Below are 19,904 nucleotides of genomic sequence, written 5' to 3'. Positions count from 1 at the left end.
CATTTTTTGGGGGGGGCACAACAATGAGCCACCCAAGCCCACCCAGCAAGGTGGCTGGCATGAGAGGGAAGGTGCGATCTGCTCTATCTGCAGCAATAAAGAAGTTCCTTGTCACAACGCTGACAAAAGAAAAGGCAGCATCACCAGAAAACAATCCTATCTGCAGAAAGATTTCTTCTTTTTTTTTTTTTAATTTGTTAATTAGTGACTGCTGGGCATCACAAGAATCGTTGTTTTCTCTGATATGCTGATTTCTTCTGTCTCTCAGTGGAATTGGAGATCACAAAAATAAAAAAAAAAGAAAAGCTGCTTCTAAAGAAGAGGGAATGGGGAAAAAGTTTTAGTAAGGTCAGAAGAAATTTAATTGAAGGAATGAGTTTATTTCTTCTTTCCTACAGGGGTATTATGTTCTTTTGCTATAGCAAATCGCTGGTTAAAACGACCAAGGCAAAACAAAATGGTTTTTAAATTATAGATCAAAGAGCGGGACATTTCTGGAAGCCCATCATGGCTCGGTGCCGCCGGGCACATCTTGGTGAGCGGAGGAAAAGCCTGGAGGAGAAAGTCCTTGGGTCTGCAGCTCCGGGTGGGAAGTTTCAGGGCTGGGGGGGGGGGGGCGGGGAGAAGCTTTCCAAGCCATCGCTCACGCCTGTAGGAACCAGACTTTGCAGGCAGCAAATGCCGCTTTCTGCGCTGCGGTTTTGGGGAGTCCACCCCGCACCAAAGCCGGCTGCTGCCGGGAGAGCTGTGCACCAAACGCGTTCTCCTTTCTTTTGCAAGATACGTGCTGTCGAGTAAAACCGGCAAGGATTCCCTGGAAAACCCGAGCTGATATCTATTGGTGCCAAACATATTTGTAGAAACATCAAAAAAAAGCCCCCCTCCACCCCCCACCCCCTGCCTGCTAGGGCATAGCAGTAGCTTCTAGCGAATATTTACTCTGCCCGTCCGCGTTTAACGTATCTGCGGTGCCAGCTGCCTGCAGCCCTGCCGTCCTTTGAATGCCGCGCTGCAAAAAAGTGTTTGCTCCAGCACAACAGATAAAATGTTTTTCTTTGAGTGCATCCCTTGAATTATTTCCATGCTAATGAAGACCCTGGCGAGGTGCTTCCAAACCAGAGCCTCCGGACAGCGACAGCATCCTGGGGAGCAGAGCTGGGAGATTTCTGGTTTCTGCGCTCCCCCAGCCATCCCAGCTCCACGCTGCCTGGCAGGAGGAAAATCAGCGCCTGGCTAGTGCTGGAACCTGGGGCTCATTTTGGCTCATCAGTGCCAGGGGTTCCCCAGCTCAGGAGGGTGCAGCAGGTACCCCAGCATCCCTGCCGGGGGTCCGACAGCCCAACCCTCAGCCCTGGGATCCCCTCCACAGACTTCAGCACCCAAACAGGACCGGGGAGGCCCCACCTGTGGAAATCCCACTCCCTGGCACCGGGGTCAGCCCTGCACCGCGTTTCGGCCAGAGCATCACCTGCTCCCGCCGGTGGGGGACAAGGGGCAGCCGGGGGAGCGCTGGCCCCGAGCCCTGCCCAAGGTCGGGCTCCTGCTCATACATTTTTAACGGAACCCGCAGCTGAGGTTACAGCACCAGCCTTTGAAATCGCCGCGTAATTTTGCAGTGAGGCTCCAGCTTTGCCCGCCAGCACCTTCCCCCCGAGGCCACAGCCCAGCAAAGCTCCTCAGCCCCATTCCCTGCCCAGGCCCCTTCCAGCCCCCGATTGCAACCCCCAGCTCACTGCCCGGTGATCCATCCCCACGGGAGACCCCGGGCCCCCACAGCCTGACCTCTCCCAGGGTGGGAATGCACTGCTCCCCTGCAGGCGTGGGGGCTCGGTGCCCCCCTGGCGCTGCCAGCCCGGCACAGCCCCCCCAGTGCCAGCCAGGGCGCCCACCCACCCACGCCCTTGCAGCACCGACACCAAGGGCAGGAGGCATTGACATTCCCGTTGGGTCCGCGCAGAGCAAAAGTAAACTTAACGACGTTATCCACTGATCTGGTAATTAATACCCTGGATGCTTTTTATTGGAACGAACGAGGGCCAGGACATGCCAGGGGTTTTAATGAAGGGCCGTGGGGGAGAGGCGCAGCCCCCTGTTTCCCCTGGAAGGGGCTGTGCTGGGGGGGGCTGGGGGCTGCGTGGGGTGCCTTGTGCCCCATGTCAGGTGCCTCTGGGGTGGTCCCAGCCTCGCCCCCACCTCACCAGCCCCTGCAACCTGCTCTCTCTGCCCAGGCGCTACAGCTAAGCGCCGCAGCAGACCCCACTGGGTCTTTTTTTTAAATGAGATACTTTTAAGATCTTTAAATATTAGACGAGAAGTGTTTTCCCAGGCTGTCACTGTGCCGCGCTCCACTGTGCCCATCAGGGGCAGGGAGCGGGCAGGAACCTGCTGCCCGACAGCGCCGGGGACACCGGGACCATCTCACTCCAAAACTGCTGTATCTTTAGTTGATCCCACTGCTATTTTTAATACAGATGCCTTATTGAGATTCAAATGAATGTTTCAAATCCTCGCTCCTTTGCATAATTCTTTTTAATTAACACTTCAAAGGTTTGAACACAAGATCCATGCTATTTCCCTAACGAAGTTGACTGAACCTCCTTTCCCCCAAAGCTCCCCTGCCACATTTCCGAGGGCTAAAGCTGGGGACGGGTCTGTCCCCTGTGTCCCCTGCGTGGGGGGATGACGGCGTTTGGGATCGGGCTCTGCAGAAATGGGAGCTAAGGGACCAGAGGGGGTTGACGGCTGCAGCACTGGGGAGGGGCTGCTGTGCCATCACCCATCACCCACCGCCCTGGCCAGCTTGGCACATGGCGGGCGGCAAAACAGCCCGAGCTTGGCACAGAAATGTGGCATTTGAAGTGGATGCGGTCCAGGTCACCACTCCTTCACACCCTGCCCCAGCTGCACCTCTAACACAGCCGTGCCCCCCGAGGTCAAACAAAACCTCCCCGAAAAGGAGCATCCCGTCTCCACTGCGGTCACATTTTCAACCTTCTCAGCACCCAAAAGGCTCAGAGGCACCCTTCTTCCTTCTGAAATGGTACTTTAAAAATAAACCCTGAAATTGTCACACAGTTGCAGTCACTAGTAAAAGCTGGAGCTTTTCCCCAGCTATGCCAAGAGCAGGGAACGATGCAAAGCCCCAAGGTTATAACACAGACACAGGAGAGAAGGAACAAGGCCAGGTCCCTGTCCCACCTTCCCCCCATCCCTGTACCCACAGGGTCCCCCTGTCCTAGCAGGAGCTGCCTCGCTTTGCAGCACCGGGACCCTGAAAGCACCGTTGGTGCAACAAATGGGAAAATGAGCTGCAGTTTTAATTCCTGCAAGTGAAGAAATGATTAGACACAACAAAATTGTATAATTAGTGGGATTTAATAAGAGACTGTCCCAGACATGCCAAAGAAGTAGGCCTTTGTTCAGCTACAAAAGACGTTAATTTGCAAATACTCTTAATATTCATTTTTTGTTATTTAGACTGATATTTTGAAAGTCTCCGATAAAATGAGAAATCTGGACTAAGCATTCCAGTTGCATTTCCAAGCACAGGAATCCAGCTTTGATGTTCCCCTTGATAACATCTTTTTAGAGCTTTGACTGCATCAAATTAAATTCTGATTACCCTGATAGTGCAATACAGCTTCCAAATGTATTCAGGTGACTTTTTGTTCTGGAAGGAAATTAGCCATTTTGACAAGGACACTTGTTAGGCAGCAAAGAGATGGGGAGGAAACAGCTTTGCCAGGGAAGCAGCACGTTCCCGGCCCCGATTTCAGCCCTGGGGCTGCTGGGCTGGGATGCCCCTTCGAGCCAGGCTCGCTGGCACTGGGGCTGCAGGGGGGAGGGGACATGGGCAGCCCCTCCAAAGCACAGTTGCACCTTTGGTGGCCCACAGGGCTCCCAGCACCGAGCAGAGTCCAGGTACATCCACCCCATCCGGAGGGGACATCCCAGAGGGACGTGCCCTTGGGCGGCAGATCCTGTGGGAGCATGGACCACGGGTGGCCACAGGATGTGAGGTTAGAGCAGGGTGGCCACATCCATGCAGAGATGTCACCTCGGGTCTCTGTGGGGGCACAGACAATTTCATGTCCCGCCGCTGGATTAAACACATCCCTAAAGCACCCATCCAGCTCCTGGCACGAGCCAAGCATCCCAGGGGGATGAGGTCCCTAGCACGGATGACGAAGAATGTTCTACCCGTCACCTCTTCCGAGCCACCCGTGATGCCAAGGAGGAGGCAGGGATGCCTGTGCCACCCTCACCCTGTCCATCTGCATGCAGCAGTGCCCAGGCTCCGCTCCTTGGCTGGATGCTAGGATGAAAATAAAGTACAAATATTATTGTTGGCAGAGATTACCTGCTCCCCCACTGTGATTTAGGCATCTTTAAACTTCATGTTTTATTAATCCTCACCATACAAATAACAGCACTGAAATGGGATGTCTGCAAACAAAGGCATGCGCTACAGTGTTATCGCTCTGAGATACCAGGGCTTGGGCACTCGATTGCAAATGTGGACATTAATGAATTATATAATAGAACTAAACAAAAAATGGAGCTGGAGTCACCCACCCTGAGCAGGGATGCAGTGCTCATGGCCTTTGCCTCCTCCCTGGGCAGCCCAGCCCCTGGGAAGAGCATCTTTGATGGAAAACTCGCTTTGGCTGGATAAAGCCTCTTGTCCCCCAAACCCATTTTTCCCATGTACATCTCCCTCAGGGAGCGTTGGCTGCAAAAGGGGACTTGCTTGGGGGGGGGACGACAGCTCGACATGCCACTGGAGTGGTCCTCCCCCTCGGGCTGCAGAGCCGGGACCAGTGGAGCAGAGGGTCACAAACCTCCTTGAAGCAGCTGGCCAGGGCCAGGGCCGAGCCATGCCAGCGGGATCGCACACGGGAGCCACTGCCCAGCCCCCCACGCCAGAGCTGTGTGGCTGGGAGAAGATCCCAGTCTCCGGCGCTGCCCACCAGCAGCATCTTGGGACCCGACGTGAGCGAGCAGCAGCACCTTTGGAAGTGAAGGGCAGGGAAAGTAATGACTTCATCAGCTCCCTGCCCAGCACCGATGCTGGGCTGAGTCCCAATGGACCTTCCCGTGTCCATAGGTTTCACAAGCAAAGCTCAAATAAATTATTCTCCCTCCAGCCACTGGAGGACGGGGTGACTCAGGGACCCAGCTACGATGGGAGACCCTGAGACCCTGGAATGCACAGGGCCAAGGAGCAGAGGGGGATACAGAAAGTCTCAAGTTACTTGTTTTTGACAGCAACTTACACACTTTGGAAAAATAAATCAGCAGGCTAGCACGGACCACGTTACAGCTCCGCAGGATGGCTGCACGGCCAGTTTTCACACTGTTCTTATCAATCACCTGTAATTTTCTTGGGACCTCACTCTGGAACCAACCCGTCACCTGCAAACCTCACCAGCTATTCAGAAAGAGTTAAAAGCTTTCAGGTAATCCCAGTAATGGAGAACGTTAAGCCTAGGAAAACAAGAAGCCAGGTAGCAAGGAAAAAAAAAAAAGCATCTCAGTTTTTTTCCTGTATCTTAAGACAGATGGCAACACTGGGAAAGCTCTGCCTTTCCGTAAAGGATCTACAGCCCAGGGGAGCATTAAAACACGGCAGGAGAGATGGATGTTTCGCGGCTGTATGGGGTGCTGCTGTGCTGGGCCATGGGCAGTCAGGGCAATTCCCCATGAAGAGATGCTGTGCCATGGAAGGAGCACCCAGCCCTGGAGCAAATTCCCCCAGTCCTGCTCCATGGGGGACACCATAACCCCACGGTGCTCAGAGCATCTGTACAGGCACGTGTGGTGGGAACACAGGGGAAGAGGGGCAGGAGGCTGGGGGGCAGCGTGGCTTACCCAGACCCACACATGGGGCAGGCACCAAGCACAGCTCTCCCCCGGGACTGATCTGCAGCGATGGCCATTTCCCTGGGCTCTGAAGGGCTGCACTGGGTCAGCTGGAAGGGATGAGGGTGACCCAGCTGCTGTCTCTGCACCTGTAAAATTAAGGTGACATCACTCAAACGAGTGGGTGCCAGTCTCAAAGCGAGGGGAGAGGGGTCTGGCGCACACGCTGTGACACTGGGGGCGTTCTGGATGCACCAAAGGAGGGACTGGGGAGACTAAGAGGGAAAATCATCATGGATTAATGAATAGCACCACCCCCCCGCAGCCTGGGAGGTACCTGACAGCAGCGAGCCGGGGGAGCTGCCCCAGGAGTGGGTGTCTGGTCAGGCTGTCACCTCCAGCACAGGGGTGCAGAAAAGTAAAGACCATGTGCCAGCTCCCCGGGCACCTCATCGGCTGTTTGCAAACCCTGCTCTTGGCAGGGCCCAAGCGCTTATGGCTCCAGGTCACTGCTGGGGATCAGGGCATGGGGGGACTTGCCAAAGCCCCATATTTGAGCTGTGAAGGGAAAGCCCCCCCTTGCCCCCCAGCCGTTGCCATCTCATCATGGCTCGTGCACTGCAAAACACCCTTAACACGCCCCCAGCAGCCCCGGGGTGCCCGACTTCAGCCACAGAGTTTATTGTTTAGTAACGAGCTCACCACACCAGCAAGCCAGGACAGGGGTGGATGGTACATGAATACATATCTGTAGTAGTTACACAGACTGAGATTTGTACAGCTTTTGTACAGAGGAAGAAATAAAATGAATCAAATAACAAAATAGACATTAGCAGTCAAACCTTTTTTTTTTTTTTTTTTTATATCATACTAACAAAATCTGATAGCCAAAAAATGACTAAGCTACAAAATTGTAATACATACTGTACGGGTAAAAGGTTATCATCCATTTATACATCTAGTATCATCTTTATTCTGGTAACTTACATGAGGCCTATAGGATCTTAGTGTATTAATAACTCCCTACGAGATAGTGCTGAGCTGCTAAAGCTGCCGAACAACGGAGTACTGGAATTTCTGTTAAGACTTTTACAGTGTTACTTTGCATCGTTTTGTTTTAATGAAACCCTCATGCATTTGGTACTGGCAAGCCAGAGGAACCGCTGGTGCTGGGGGTAGGCAAGAGCTGGAAAGCCTTGGCTGGCAACGTGGCAGCTGTCGTTTGGTCCGGCACCGGCACCACGCTGCCCCTTGCTCCAGCTCTCTGGCTGCTGTAGGAGGGATAAAGCTGAAATCACCAAATCAACACCGATTCCTGTCCCTTTGGTCTAGAGGGTTAGAGAAGAACTCGCTGAACATGGAGCAGTCTCCATTTCAAAGACTTTCTTCACTGGATAACGTCTCAGCTTTCAGCAGAAAAGCATCACTAACCGTTGGGATAACACAGCTGGCCGGGAGGGCCAGTCTCACAACAGGGGTGCTGGTCCTTCCCTTGGTGCCGAGGGATCCAGCAGTGGGATCTCCTGCTCCCCGCCCTGCACCCTGCTCCGAAGCGTGATGCTCAGGGCTCAGCTCCAGATGCAAAAGCAGCATGGCACGCACAAGCTGGGAGAGGGGCTGGGCAGAACACAGCCCCCCCTGTACCAGCTCCCGGGGATCGAGATAAAAGCAAGGCTGAAGCCGAAGGGGAAGAGAAGGCACAAACAGGAACCAGCCCCTGACCGACAACAGGAGATGGGTGCATCAGTGCTCCAATGCCCTTGGAAAATCTCCCCCCAAGAACCAAGCCAGTAAGACCAAATATCGTGAAATACTTTATACACCACCACATAGGCAAAAATAGCACTTAAAACTTACAAATAAATAGAGGGGCTGGGGAATCTCCTCCTTGTCCTTTCCAAGTTTGTCCCTAGTTTGGTCCCGTACAACCTCAGAAGGGCAGGCAGTGGGAAGTGCCCTTGGGAAGCCTGTGCCAATTTCAGAGAGGGAGGACACAGTTGGTGTCCAAACGCCTCCTGGCCACTGCATACAGCGTTGAGCTGAAACCCAGATGACACACGTGATAGCACGTCCTGTTGACACTGTTGGTCCTGTTTGGGGAGCAGCTCCCACGGACCTGCACACCAACAGCGGTGGGGACACAGGGGACCTGGCTTTGCCTTGCTGCCCCTTTTGGTACAGCCCCGCAACACGAAGACCACACAGCCTCCACAGAAAGCCAAGAAGTGCCATCAGCTCCTGGCTGATCCTTAGGGACCAGCACAGCTATTTACAGCCAAAGATGACCATCAGCACTAACTTCAAACCTGCTCTGACGCATCGGCTGCTGTTCTGCATTGTCACCTGAGCTGACTGGGAAGACCACAGGTCTGAGCTGCTCACAGGGGATGGTCCCTGGAAGGAGCCAGGAGCCAGAGACTCCTCCACCCCAAACCACTGCACCCTGACAACTTTGGGTCTGATTGAAGGAACCATATACATGGTCCCCATAACCACTCCTGAGGAATCCTACCCTGTGCCAAGCCAAAGGTTCATCAGGGGAGGTGGAAAAGGCAGGTATTTTTCCTCTGCAGATGAAGGCAGCTGGTCACCAGTCACTAGAAGAATCATCAGGGAAAATAAGTTACAAACCAGAATGGACTCTCCCACCTGCAGGCGCCCGGGCAGCCCTGGGCTTGGGAACAGGTGACACTGGAAGACGACCCCTACTAAAGGAGCAGGAGCTGCAGGCATGACTTCAGAGACCATCCAGCCAACAGGAGCACTTTGGGAAACAACAGCCCTAAATCCTTAAAACCAGCAGCTCCCAGCGATGTGTACACAGTTGCAGGCTGTAACAATGGACACTGATTCTGGGATTTTCCTAAATCACCAAAGAGACGAATAAGCCAACCAGGAGGATTTTGGAGTCTACCACTACGATTCCCTGGGAAAGTCCCACCAGAGCTAGGTATAGATGCGGCAATCTTCCTGGTGATTAGTAAGAGCTGAAGCACTTCTACAAGGCAGGATGGGATCCCACTTGAATTATTTCCAGCCAATTCAATCCCAAGCTCTGCCTGCCCCTGCCGTGCCCCAGATTTAAGCTGTGTTTTCTGACCTGCTTCGCTCCCCTGAAGTCGCCTTCCCTTCTCACCTTCCCTCGGAATGGAGGCAGATCACCAACTCTGCAGCAAGTGAGCAGGGCCCAGTGTTGTATCACAGGCCCAGGTCCATCAGCATCCTCCTTACGGCAGAATTGGAGCCACGGAGCCCAAGTCTTTCCCAGGTTGCTTCTGCCTGCCCATCCTTCAAGGAAGCAGGAGTCTGGCAACCCACTAAGAAGTAGCAACACAACTTTGTAGGAAATCAGGGCAAAAAGCAACAAAGCTGACACACTGTGACGTTCATCTGCCTGTGGTATGGCTCAGATCTCCTCCCTCAGTGGTCTCTTCTGTCTTGTTCTCTTTCATAGGTGCCCCATCATAACAAAGAGCTTCTGAAGACTGGAGGAGCTGGGTACAAACTAGAGGAAGCCTGGTAAAAATATTGCTGTGATAGTGAACAGTGAACCTGAACTGGACTCTCACACCCCTTTAAGAGCATATTATCCCCTTCCTCCACCCTACTGTCCCTTGGGAGCTGTGGGGCAAAGTTCAAGAGAAGAGGAAAGCCTTCAGAAGGAGGAATAAGACCCTTGCCTGGGCCTGCACTGCTGTGTACAGACACAAGAGCTGCATGTGCTCCAGTCTTGAATTCCTTCTGCTCCAAATGCTTGTACTCAGGTCACGCACAGAGGATTGCTGTACCCATCAAATACAGCCAGCCACTACTGCATGAATGCTTACAGCAGCATCTTAACCTCCTCCATTCCTGGTGGCAGGGGACAGGCACCATACTGAAGAGCCAAAGGCGGCTCCAGAGAATGGCCAGGTAATCCCCGATTAGCTGTTAAACAGGCAAGGAGGGAACCATCTCCTCAAGGCATCTGCCCTACACTGACTGCAGCCAGCACAGAGCTCTCAGGCCAGCGATGCTGAGATCTAGCTGTCTGCGCTGTCCTGTGCTCAAAAAAGACCCAATAAACCAGACCTGGGTGAGGGGCAGCAGGCCGGGCAGCCTGGCCGTGGCCCAGGGCATCGGCAGGCCTGCTCAGCGACCTCTCTGCAGCAAGAAAGGCCAACCACACCTGAGCAAGGTGTGTCTGTCCTCAAACTCAGAGCCACCACAGCTCTTTCCCCAAACAGCAGTGGGTGAGAAACGAAATAAATACCCCTCTGCAATCAGATTACTTCCCACAACATGCTATGATACAAGTGCAGGTTCTGTGCTCTAGAACAGCAATGTCTTCTACAAGGCGAGAAGGGAAACGTGTCCCCACACCCTGCCTTTTTTCAGCCCACGCATGCCAGCACGAACAGTCAGCCCAGCAGGTTTCACTCGCTTGCGCAGGTCTTCGGGACAGCAGGGTGGGTGGAAGGGACAGACCATGTGGGAAGCGTGCAGCCTCTGGGCACGCACTTTGGAGCTGAACACCACAAGCAAATCCCTTGGCAGCTCCTGCGGGGTTACTGGGACTCGCTGACACTTTGGCCACTGTTTGGGGCAGCTGTTACCCAGACCACGTCAGCTGGTGGGACAAGGGCAGCTCAAGCAATACAGATTCCACAGTCAAAACCAATACAAGTAAGAAACCAAACCCAAAGAGATCTTTCTGCTCCCTCCTGGAACAATGGCTGTCTTGGAAAACTGGACTCCAGGATTGTCCTGATTACATCCGTTAGTATATTATAAACATTGTCCTGCTTTAAGGTGAAAATACTGTGTCTGGTCTTTTGGAGGTGCTAAAGCCAGATGTGGTATCGTTTTTCCTGACTGTGCACAAGGAGCTGATACTGGCGTGAAATGATCCTCTTCACCTCTTCTCTATCAGAGCTTTTCCTGGAAGAAAACAGACCTTGTGAGGCAAAATGAGGGCAAGCACAGAGGTCTTTCTACAGAAGAAGAAACAGAGGCACAGAGAAGAATGCCACCAGGCCTGCTATGTCCTGACCTATTGATCTGCCCAGATCTGCCTCTTCCTCAGGCCGGCCATCCTGCCTGCAAGGAGATGAAGTCTGAGGCTACGGGTCTTGCCCTACATGATGAAAACCATGGGAGAGCAGGACAGTCTGTGCTACAAATGCCACCCAAGTAAAGGGGACAGAAGAGATCTGAGACCAAGCAGGTTCTAGCTGAGACTGCTGGGAGAAAAGTGATACAGGCACCGACACAGGAGACTGAGGGGAAGCCCCTTTCCCGCTGCTTCTCCCAGAGCAAGCACCCATTAGCACCTCAGTGTGTATCTCACTAGCACCTTCCTGCTGGCTTCAAGCGGTTTTAATGGTAAGGGGAGGATCCCCCCACACTGGGGAACTGGGCACAAAGCCCCTTGCTTTGCTGTGGGAATGACGGAGTCAAGCTTTGCTGGCAGAACTGCTTCCAGCCCTGAGCTATCCCCAGCACAGCAGGCAAGAAATCACAGAAAGCAATCACTGTTTTTAAACAGCGTTCAGCTTGTAACTTACCTCTTGCTTGTGGGATTTCTCCTGCTGGTGAATCCCGTTAGCAGAACCAGAATTTCCAACAGTCTGCAATGGAGAACGGACAATACTTACTCAAGAGGGACACAGAGCCTAGTGGTTTTGCCTACAAGTGCTGAAATCTGCCAAGACTGCAGTCTCCTTCCCTAGCAGCCCACTCCACACAAGGAAAGGAGAATGCAGAAATCCCACCCCGCTTCTGGCAAGAAGCTTCCTGCCCTCTGTGCCCTGGCCCAAACCCCACATGCCAGATTGTGTCTTTCCCAGCTATAAAATATCCCCCAAGTTTCTTATGGACACGGACCCGCTCTTCACTTCTGACTCTTAAATCCCAATAAACAAGCCAGGGGCAGCGTTAGCTGCAAAACACAGCACAGTGCACATCCCAGCAAGGAAAAGGACATTTGCCATTCCTCATTTCCCATCTCTGGGGATAAGTCTGGCAGCCAGGATAGGCGGTTCTATCTTTAGAAAACTTAAGAACTTTTAAACATTTATAATGTTTCTTTAGCAGGGATAACACGGAGCCCTTCAGATTCAAAATGACAGTACAACCAGCACAAGCAGAAGAAACCTGCAGCCTAAAGTCACAGCGTGCCAGATGTCAGTTGCTTGGGTCTTGGTAATCAGATTTTGGCGAGTTGCAGATGACAGCAAAACCAGACATTATGGGGAGACAAGACTGCAAGGTTTAAACCCCATCATCAGAGGAGTCCCAGCTACCCAGCTTCCATTCTTACCATCACCAGAAAGGTGCATCACCAACCCTAGTACAGAGGTTTAGTCTGGGCAGGAAAGACAGGCAGAGATTCAAACAGAGCTCTGCTTTGAGAGCCTGAACTCTTTGCCAGGTAGCGGTACCTGCGCGGACGGTAAGAGTGCTGCTGTAGTGACTCACCTTTGGGTCTGCACCCACTACCACGGGTGATTCAGGCCTTGCACAAGGCAACATATCCTACCCTGGCCGCAGCACATCCAATCTGTGCACTAAGCAGCTACCAGATACCAGGAATTAGGTTTGAAATTTGGTCTCAGTACGTGGTCATTATAACGAACAAAGTGGTGCTATTCGCTTGAAATTAAAATAAAAACGCTCCTGGAGCAATCGCTACAAATTTTCCAGCAAAAGGCTTGAGTGCCAAAACCCTTGTCATTTCTGGTAAAGCTGCAGGATCAGGGTCTCCCAAGACATGGAGAAGGCAAAGATCCTCTTCCTCTATTACAGGACAAATACTTCGCAGCTGCAGGCATGGAAACAGCATGGCAGCAATTACTCGACAATGAGATGAAGACACAGTGCCATTATGCTCCCCCAGCTCCTGCACCTCCTTGTTTAACAGCAGGGCCAGCCATGCACATCAAGGACTGCAGAGTGTGGTGGCTGATGAAGCCGGGGAAGGGAAAGCAGCAGCAGCTTGTGGTAATTAGAGATTTCCTTCCTGAGCATTCTGCAGAGTGAAGGCTTTACAGACAAAGGGAGAGAGATGCCAAGGCAGATCCCTGGGCAACAGCTGCTGCTCTCAGAGAGGAGATGGGGGGTCAGAAGGTAGTGCAGAATGGGTTACAGTGGAAATGCGGCTTGTAGGGAAGAATCATCAATTCCCTAACTATCGCACCAGAATGTCTTTAGGCCAGCAATGTCCTTTGGCTCAGCCCGAAAGCCCCTAGTTAACAACTCCCTTTCACGAGGGGAAGGAAGAACAGATATCATACCACAACTAGGGAGCTTTGATCCAGACTTCCTTGTAACTAGGCACTTTAGCAATCTGACATCAATAGAAGTTTGAAGCCTGGCTTCCTGCAATAATCCTCTGTCTCTTAGTACCATGGTTTGTCGTTGAAGGCATAATGCTATCTTGTCGTATCTCTAAGATTTCTTAAGCATGAAGGTATCAAAGTAATACCAGGGACAGATTAGCTGACCTCATATGATCCATTCCGACTCACTTTATATAAGATTAGTTATTTTCTACAGTTGGGGAAGGAATAATCACCACCTGCACCACCTCTGGAGACAGGAATGCGAAGGGGAAGATTTCCTGTTCTCAAGGGACTTAGCATTAAAGCAAACAGAATAACTTTCCCCACCCCTCCCATAGCTTCCAACAGATGAGGTTGTCATGATGCATTTTGACACGCAGCAATTACAGCAGAAGCTAAAGTCACTCTGGAGGTACTGACAGGATTATAGCACATCTTGGACTGCCACAAACTTGTCATCATGACTACAGCTGTCCTGCCTGGAGCTGGCAGACGGCTGCTGCTGCTGCACTGCGGGATACAAAAAGACTTGTCTGCAACATACAGATGCTCAGCTGAGCGAGCAGAGCTTTCAAGGCTGCAGTTTTTACCATGCACCCTCCTCTATACTGCCTCCTGCAAGTACTGCTGCAATGCAAACAGCCATTCGGTGTACCTGCAGACTGTGCAGAAGACAGCGTGATGGGACGAGAAGACTTGATACCCCCCAGATTATCTACCACAACATATCTACACTTGCATCAGGGAAAGCAAGCTCTCTGCCCGTTCTCCGTGTCTAGTGGCTTGTTCTGTACTATCCTAAGGTCTCTGCTTGACTCTGAATGGTAGCTCGTTACTGCAAGAGAAAGATGTTTTTCAGCTAAGAATTTAAATGAGCAAGTATGAGAGGAGCACTGGTGCACCCGGGCTCTCAAAGCCATGACCTGGTTGCAGACACGAGAGGCAACACAAGCTAGAAGGGCAATAAAGGACACGAAGCACAAAGCTTGGCGCAAGGGGCAGGGCACTTCACAGGAGGAATCAGTCCTCCTGTGATACCTCTCTAGACACCACAGAGATGGAAAAAACAAAATGTGGAGAGTCAAGTTATTTGTAGCCTTCAATTTCACAAAGATACAAGGCAAACAACAGAAGCAGTTTTGCTTTTGTCAGAAGAAACAAAGCAAGAGCAAAGGAAGTTGGGAAGAGAAGACAATAACTGGAATAGGAACAATCATGGTCCATCAGCAAACCCAGATCAGATACCAGCTCCTGGAGACATCTCTGTAAGAGAAAGGGAAAACGTTTTCCCAGGGTCACCTCCAAAGTTTCTGCTTATAGACTGCAAGGAAATAAACCTTTTGAAGAACAGGGATGGCAGAAACCCTCAGCTTTCATATTATAAAGGGCTTGTACCACAAGGATACGTGGCTACACATCATTGTACACGTAAAGAACAGTTGTTCACACTGCAACCTTCCCCAAAACACCACATTTAGCCACCATTCTTGCGAAGCACAGAAGGATCTGTAATTACCAACTAGCATGGCTTTTCTTAGTTTAAAGCTCCATTTGACAGAACAAAGTCTTGCCAGGCTGTTTCTAGCAGAAAGGAAGGGAGCCAGCTGACTGCATCACCTCCCGACGGCACAGGGCAAGATCGGAGGAGATTGCTCAAGACAGTTGATCACCGAGGGCTGAGTGACCCAAGAAGTGACTGCTGATGCTGTACCTGTGTTTTCTCAGAAGACAGCCTCATTGCTTCCATGAGCTTTTCCATCTGGTGGCCCTGCTCCAGCGCATTGCGCAGCACATCCTCCGTGCTGACAAGCCGATGCTGCAGCCGGATCACTTCTGACTCTGATGAGGGATCAATCAGGGAATATCGCCGCTGATCCGTAACTGATTTTTCCTTGTCCTTATGCAGCAAAGGGAAAATAGAAGCATGTTAGATTAAAACGGGTAACTACAGAAACTAAGTAGAAATCCACAGTAACTCATGTAACTGTGTTTTGATTTCAACAGTAGATGGGGTCAGAGCACAACTCTGAAGGCAATCGTATCAAGTACAGCCAGCAGCAGCTCCAATTTGTTCCCAGCAGAGCTCAAATAAATTATTCACATTTCAACCACTGGAGGACACCGAAGTACACAGGAATTAGAGGACATTGCTAATTCCTAGATGAGAGAATGTGTAAACCAATGTGGGGTAGCTGACTGACCTTCAGTTTCTCCCACTAATTTTAGCCCTATTTAGCCATGGATCTAAAAGCTGTGGGAACAGAAAAACATTGGACAAGGACACCTGGACATTTTTGCTCTTTAATGAGGCACCACTAAGACAGGCCACAGCTCACAGGTGCCATCAAGAAAGTTCCCATCAGATGCTCAGCAGCCCCAAAGAAAGCAAGAAGACTTGGAGCAAGAGTGAAGGGCTAGGCCCTCCCACGAGCAGCTCAGAGCCCTCCAACCCACAGCCAGGAGGTGTTTTAGTGCCCTCACCAGCACAACCAGCTTCTCTCGAAGCCCCTTGATGTCATCTTTGAGCTTCTGTTCTTTCATCCGCCACTCAGCTTTGTGCACTTCCCGGCTAAGGTCCCGCTCTGGCCCAGGCGAGTGCCGGTTGGCCTCCAGTAGCAACGCCCTCAATTCATTCAGGCTCCTGGAAATAGCAGCGTGAAAAGGTGAAGACATTTCCAGAGCCCACACACCACTGGACTCCTGCTGTGCTCCCTCCCACCTTTGCTACAGATCCAAAGAAAGGCCAGCGAGCAAACCTCACCCAACTCTCACCAGTTTGGGGCCTTCAGACCTCCTGCCCTCCCCACTGTGCCAGCTTTAAGGAGCCTGGGACCTGCACAGGGCACCGTATTTCAGCGCAGGGCAGCAGCCAGCTTGGCTAGCTTGTCAATGACTTCATTCAGCACCTACATAGCACTGAGCTGTCTTGTAGCTCCTGGCAAGCAGTGAAAGGGCAGTCCCTTTGATAATTCACAGCCCAATTTTAACCAAATGCCCACATGAGTATCTCTAAAGAACGGGAAAGCTGGGGGCTGGACTTCAACAATTCACCCTCTAGATTTCTTTTGGTGGTAAGTTACAGCACCCTGAATGAACAGACACAGAGTCCCCTGCCTCCAGCTCCGTCCTTCAGACTGACCTTTCCTTCTTGAGTAGCTCCTGGCTAATCAGGACCAGTTGCCCTGAAGCATCGTGTGTTTTCTTGCTCAAGGCTTCCAGTTCACCTTCCAGCCTCTTCTTTTCTTTTAACACCAAATCAGCCTTCTTTTCTGCCATTTTGCATTTATTTTCCAAAGCTATGAGAGGCAGAGGATACAGGGGGGAAGAAAGGTCACTTAGTCCTTTACTTACATTTCTGCTTTTTGCCTTTCCCCAGTTCCCACTCCTAACAGAACAGACCTGGTTAGCTCTGAATCTAGCCCTGTTTAAGGGGATCTCTCTGAAACAACATGCCCATCTCAATTTACTTCTGCCTCTTTCAGCTTTTGACATTCAATGAGTCCAAATATTCCTAGGGTACAAATATCTTCTGCAGTGTTTGTGTTCAACTCCTGAAAAGAGACTGAAACCCCTGAATGAATTTTACCAACAATATCCATTAAAAGACAGGCAGTGTCACATTTTACACCAGACCATTTCAGCACCTGGGCCCTTGTTCACCACCAGTACAGAGGACGAGCAGGGAAACACCTGGTTCCTACCAGCATTGGATTACGGAAACTTACCACTTACTTGGGCCCTTAGAGTTTCAGTCTGGGACACGAGTGATGACACCTCTTTGTCTCTTTTACTCAGCTTGTCTTGGAGGTCTGTGGGAGAATGAAAAGACAAGAAAAAGATGAGAAGCTCGGAAAATGTTTTGTGCAAATCAGGAAGGTATAGAGTGTATGGCACAGGTCAGGGTGTGACAGGGGCATGGTGGTGGCACCCCACAATGGCAGAGAAACAACAGGAGACAGACAGTAGGTGTTTCTCACTGCACCTCCCCACCATCCAGGCATTAGGAGACAGGATATGCAGCTGGGAAGCCATATCAGCCAGGCTTCAGAAAGCAGCCGCAAGGAAGCGGTGGGTAAAGAAGACAGAATAAAATGTTAATAGAAATATAGAAAGGAACTTTCAGCATGATTAGTGAGGTAGGTGTTGATCTCTTTTCCCAGGTAACAAGTAATAGGACAAAAGGAAATGGCCTCAAGTTGCACTAGGGAAGCTTTAGACTGGATATCAGGAAAAATCTCATCTGATAACTGAATTGCCTGATAACTGAAAGGGTTATCAAGCACTGGAACAGGCTGCCCAAGGAAATGGTTAAGCCACCATCTTTGGAGGTATTAGAAGAAATGTAAGGTGGTGCTTAAGGACCTGCTTTAGTGGTGGACTTTGTAGTCTTAGGTTAATACTTGGACTCAATGATCTTAAAGGTCTTTTCTAACCTAAATGATCCTACGATTCTATTTCTTTGTGTTACCTCCTACATTGGGAGGCAGAGACAGTTTTTAAAAACATTTTCTGGAAGTGATGCGTTTCCACACTCAGAGCTGTGGACGTGAAGTATGATGCTTTTGTGGCTCAAGTCCAAACTGTTGGGTTTAGTACATCTACATATGGCTTATTCAGTGTGGAAACAACACACACATGGACTGAGTGGTCATTTTAAGAGCAGTGGCTGCTGAACCTAGTTACTCTGCCCTCACTAGGCAAGAATACCTGCCAATCGGCATACAATTTGGTATAGCATATATGTAATCTTGTATCTGTGAAGACAGTGACGAGGTCAACTGACATTGCCTAGCTAGCATTGAGGGCAGATAGAAATGGACAAAACACTTATGTCTGGATCCACAAACAGCTGGACAGACACTCAAACTAAACAAAATTTCTATTAACTGAAGTTTAAGCCAGTAAAATCCCCAGTAACCTCCGTTTAGTTTGCTGCATCCTCAGGTGGACTTTAACAAGGGCTTTGCAGAGAACAGACTCCTCAGAAGCAAATAACTGAGAAAAAGATATGCTGTCATAAGCCAAATGGCACTTGAAAAGAGAAGTGACAAGTTAGTTCTTTAGAGATCACCTTTGTGATCTACACTGATAATGTTTTCTGCTAAAAAACACCCCAACCCTAAGGAAAAATGAAGAAATATGACCCTCCTGGGAATGAGCAAGGGAAGATGTCATCTGGAAGCACCTTGGGTGTCTTGCAACAGCCCCAAATCTTTCACAGACCCCAAAAGCACATGCCACGCACAGCAATGTGGTAGGACATTGCCCCTAACAGAGACTACCTGGGCCATCCAGCTCCAGCCTTGCCAGCTCTGCTGTTGCTCAGCCCAGGGGTTACTGCTCACCCTCTTTGTCAAGAAGGCTGAGTGCAGTTCAATCCCAAAGCTACTTTACACAAAATTTCTGAGTGCACAAATTTTATGCTTTGTTAAAAGGATGGATTTGATTTATAGTAAGCTTAATTAATAAAAGTAACCCCCATTATTTTAAGCCATTAATATCTACCATTAGCAGTCCTCTCCTATGAACAAATTACATTTAATGTCTGGATTTCACCTGCTGTAAAAACCAGTGATGGGATGGAATTGTGCCCATCTCCCCAGACCTGGCTCCAACCTTCACCATCTACATGGGGATAGTGTGTAACACAGGTGAAAACATCCACCCTTGCATATGCTCAGCCACATTAGAAGATGAAAAAAAACCCAGACAACAAATGCCATCCAGCAAAATCTGAAAGTTTCCTAAGCCCCTTCCACACAGCCATCGCTGCAAGAGCAGAAAGTCAGAGAAAGGGAAGGCACCCAAGTCACTAGAACAGGGTGTTCCAAGAAAAAACCCAAGAAAATTCCATACCTTCCATAGTCTGCTTCATCTTTATCTTTTCTTCTGAAATATCATTAGTTTCAATCATCTGAAATAAATGTAAAATATGAGATGTAAACCAGCCCTTTACCCAAAGATTCAAAGCAAAGTTAACAACCACAAAAGCCCATCCAAACCAGAAGTGTATCCAGTACTCTGGTTACCACGTTTTACGTCCTTCCTGAGAAGGAAACAAAAGCTTTTGAAGAGTCACTTCTACAGCTGGGTACTGCTGAAAGCTAACTGGTACCATCGGAGAGCACCTGCACACAACAGGCACTGAGCACAACGGTGAGATTCGCTCTGGAGGGAAAAGAGATCAGGTTTTCCTGGGAAGCCCTTGTCCCGGCTTTCACATGCTCTGAGTTTGCACACAGATGGAAAAGCTGCTCTAATAATCATGGCAAACACTCAGGGGCAAAGGCTCTTCAGCATTCAGCTTGAGACCTATCACTCAACAAGTTCCTCACCTTCTGAAAATCTGTGTCCAAAGTTATAGAACCAGGAATAAAACACTGATAAAAGAATATTTATAAGAGAATGAATATATTAATACAAATATTAACAAGCAAATGCCGGTCCATATAGAGGATTCTGCCTTTTTCCCATTCTGTCTATACCACAACAGAGACCACCGAGCTCACGGCCAAGCTTTCCAGTGCAGAGGCCACAATTCAGCCCTTCAGTGGGACCTCAGCACATGCCCCAGGTCAGGCAGCTGCTGCTGAAAGCCCCACAGTCAGTCCCCAAGAGCTTCAGTGGCCCACAGGATTTGTCTAACAGAAGCAGGAGCACACCCAAAGGGGAAATACACTGCCTGATATACTTCTGGTGCGGGAAACCCCCCCCCCCCAC

The 19,904-nt window shown here is 50.4% G+C and overlaps 1 protein-coding gene across 10 annotated transcripts in view; it reads right to left on the bottom strand.

The window, feature by feature from the left end:
- Positions 1-6,527: 6,527 nt before the first annotated feature.
- Positions 6,528-19,904, bottom strand: part of CLIP2 (CAP-Gly domain containing linker protein 2) — a 101,057-nt gene continuing 87,680 nt past the window's right edge. For 5 of the 10 annotated variants that reach the window (XM_056337978.1, XM_056337897.1, XM_056337717.1 and 2 more), the window contains 7 exons: positions 19,520-19,564; positions 19,041-19,098; positions 16,910-16,993; positions 16,324-16,480; positions 15,666-15,825; positions 14,896-15,081; positions 11,478-14,447 (listed from right to left, as the gene is read on the bottom strand). In XM_056337978.1, the coding sequence (XP_056193953.1) occupies positions 14,271-14,447; positions 14,896-15,081; positions 15,666-15,825; positions 16,324-16,480; positions 16,910-16,993; positions 19,041-19,098; positions 19,520-19,564 (867 nt within the window). In that variant the 3' untranslated portion in view covers positions 11,478-14,270. The other 5 variants (XM_056338297.1, XM_056338380.1, XM_056338144.1 and 2 more) reach the window with 4 other exon arrangements.

This window comes from Falco biarmicus, chromosome 1 (assembly GCF_023638135.1).
Source record: "Falco biarmicus isolate bFalBia1 chromosome 1, bFalBia1.pri, whole genome shotgun sequence".
In the NCBI taxonomy this organism is placed as follows: Eukaryota; Metazoa; Chordata; class Aves; order Falconiformes; family Falconidae; genus Falco; species Falco biarmicus.
Note: the sequence above shows the minus strand (reverse complement) of the source record. Positions and strands in the feature narration are given on the sequence as shown.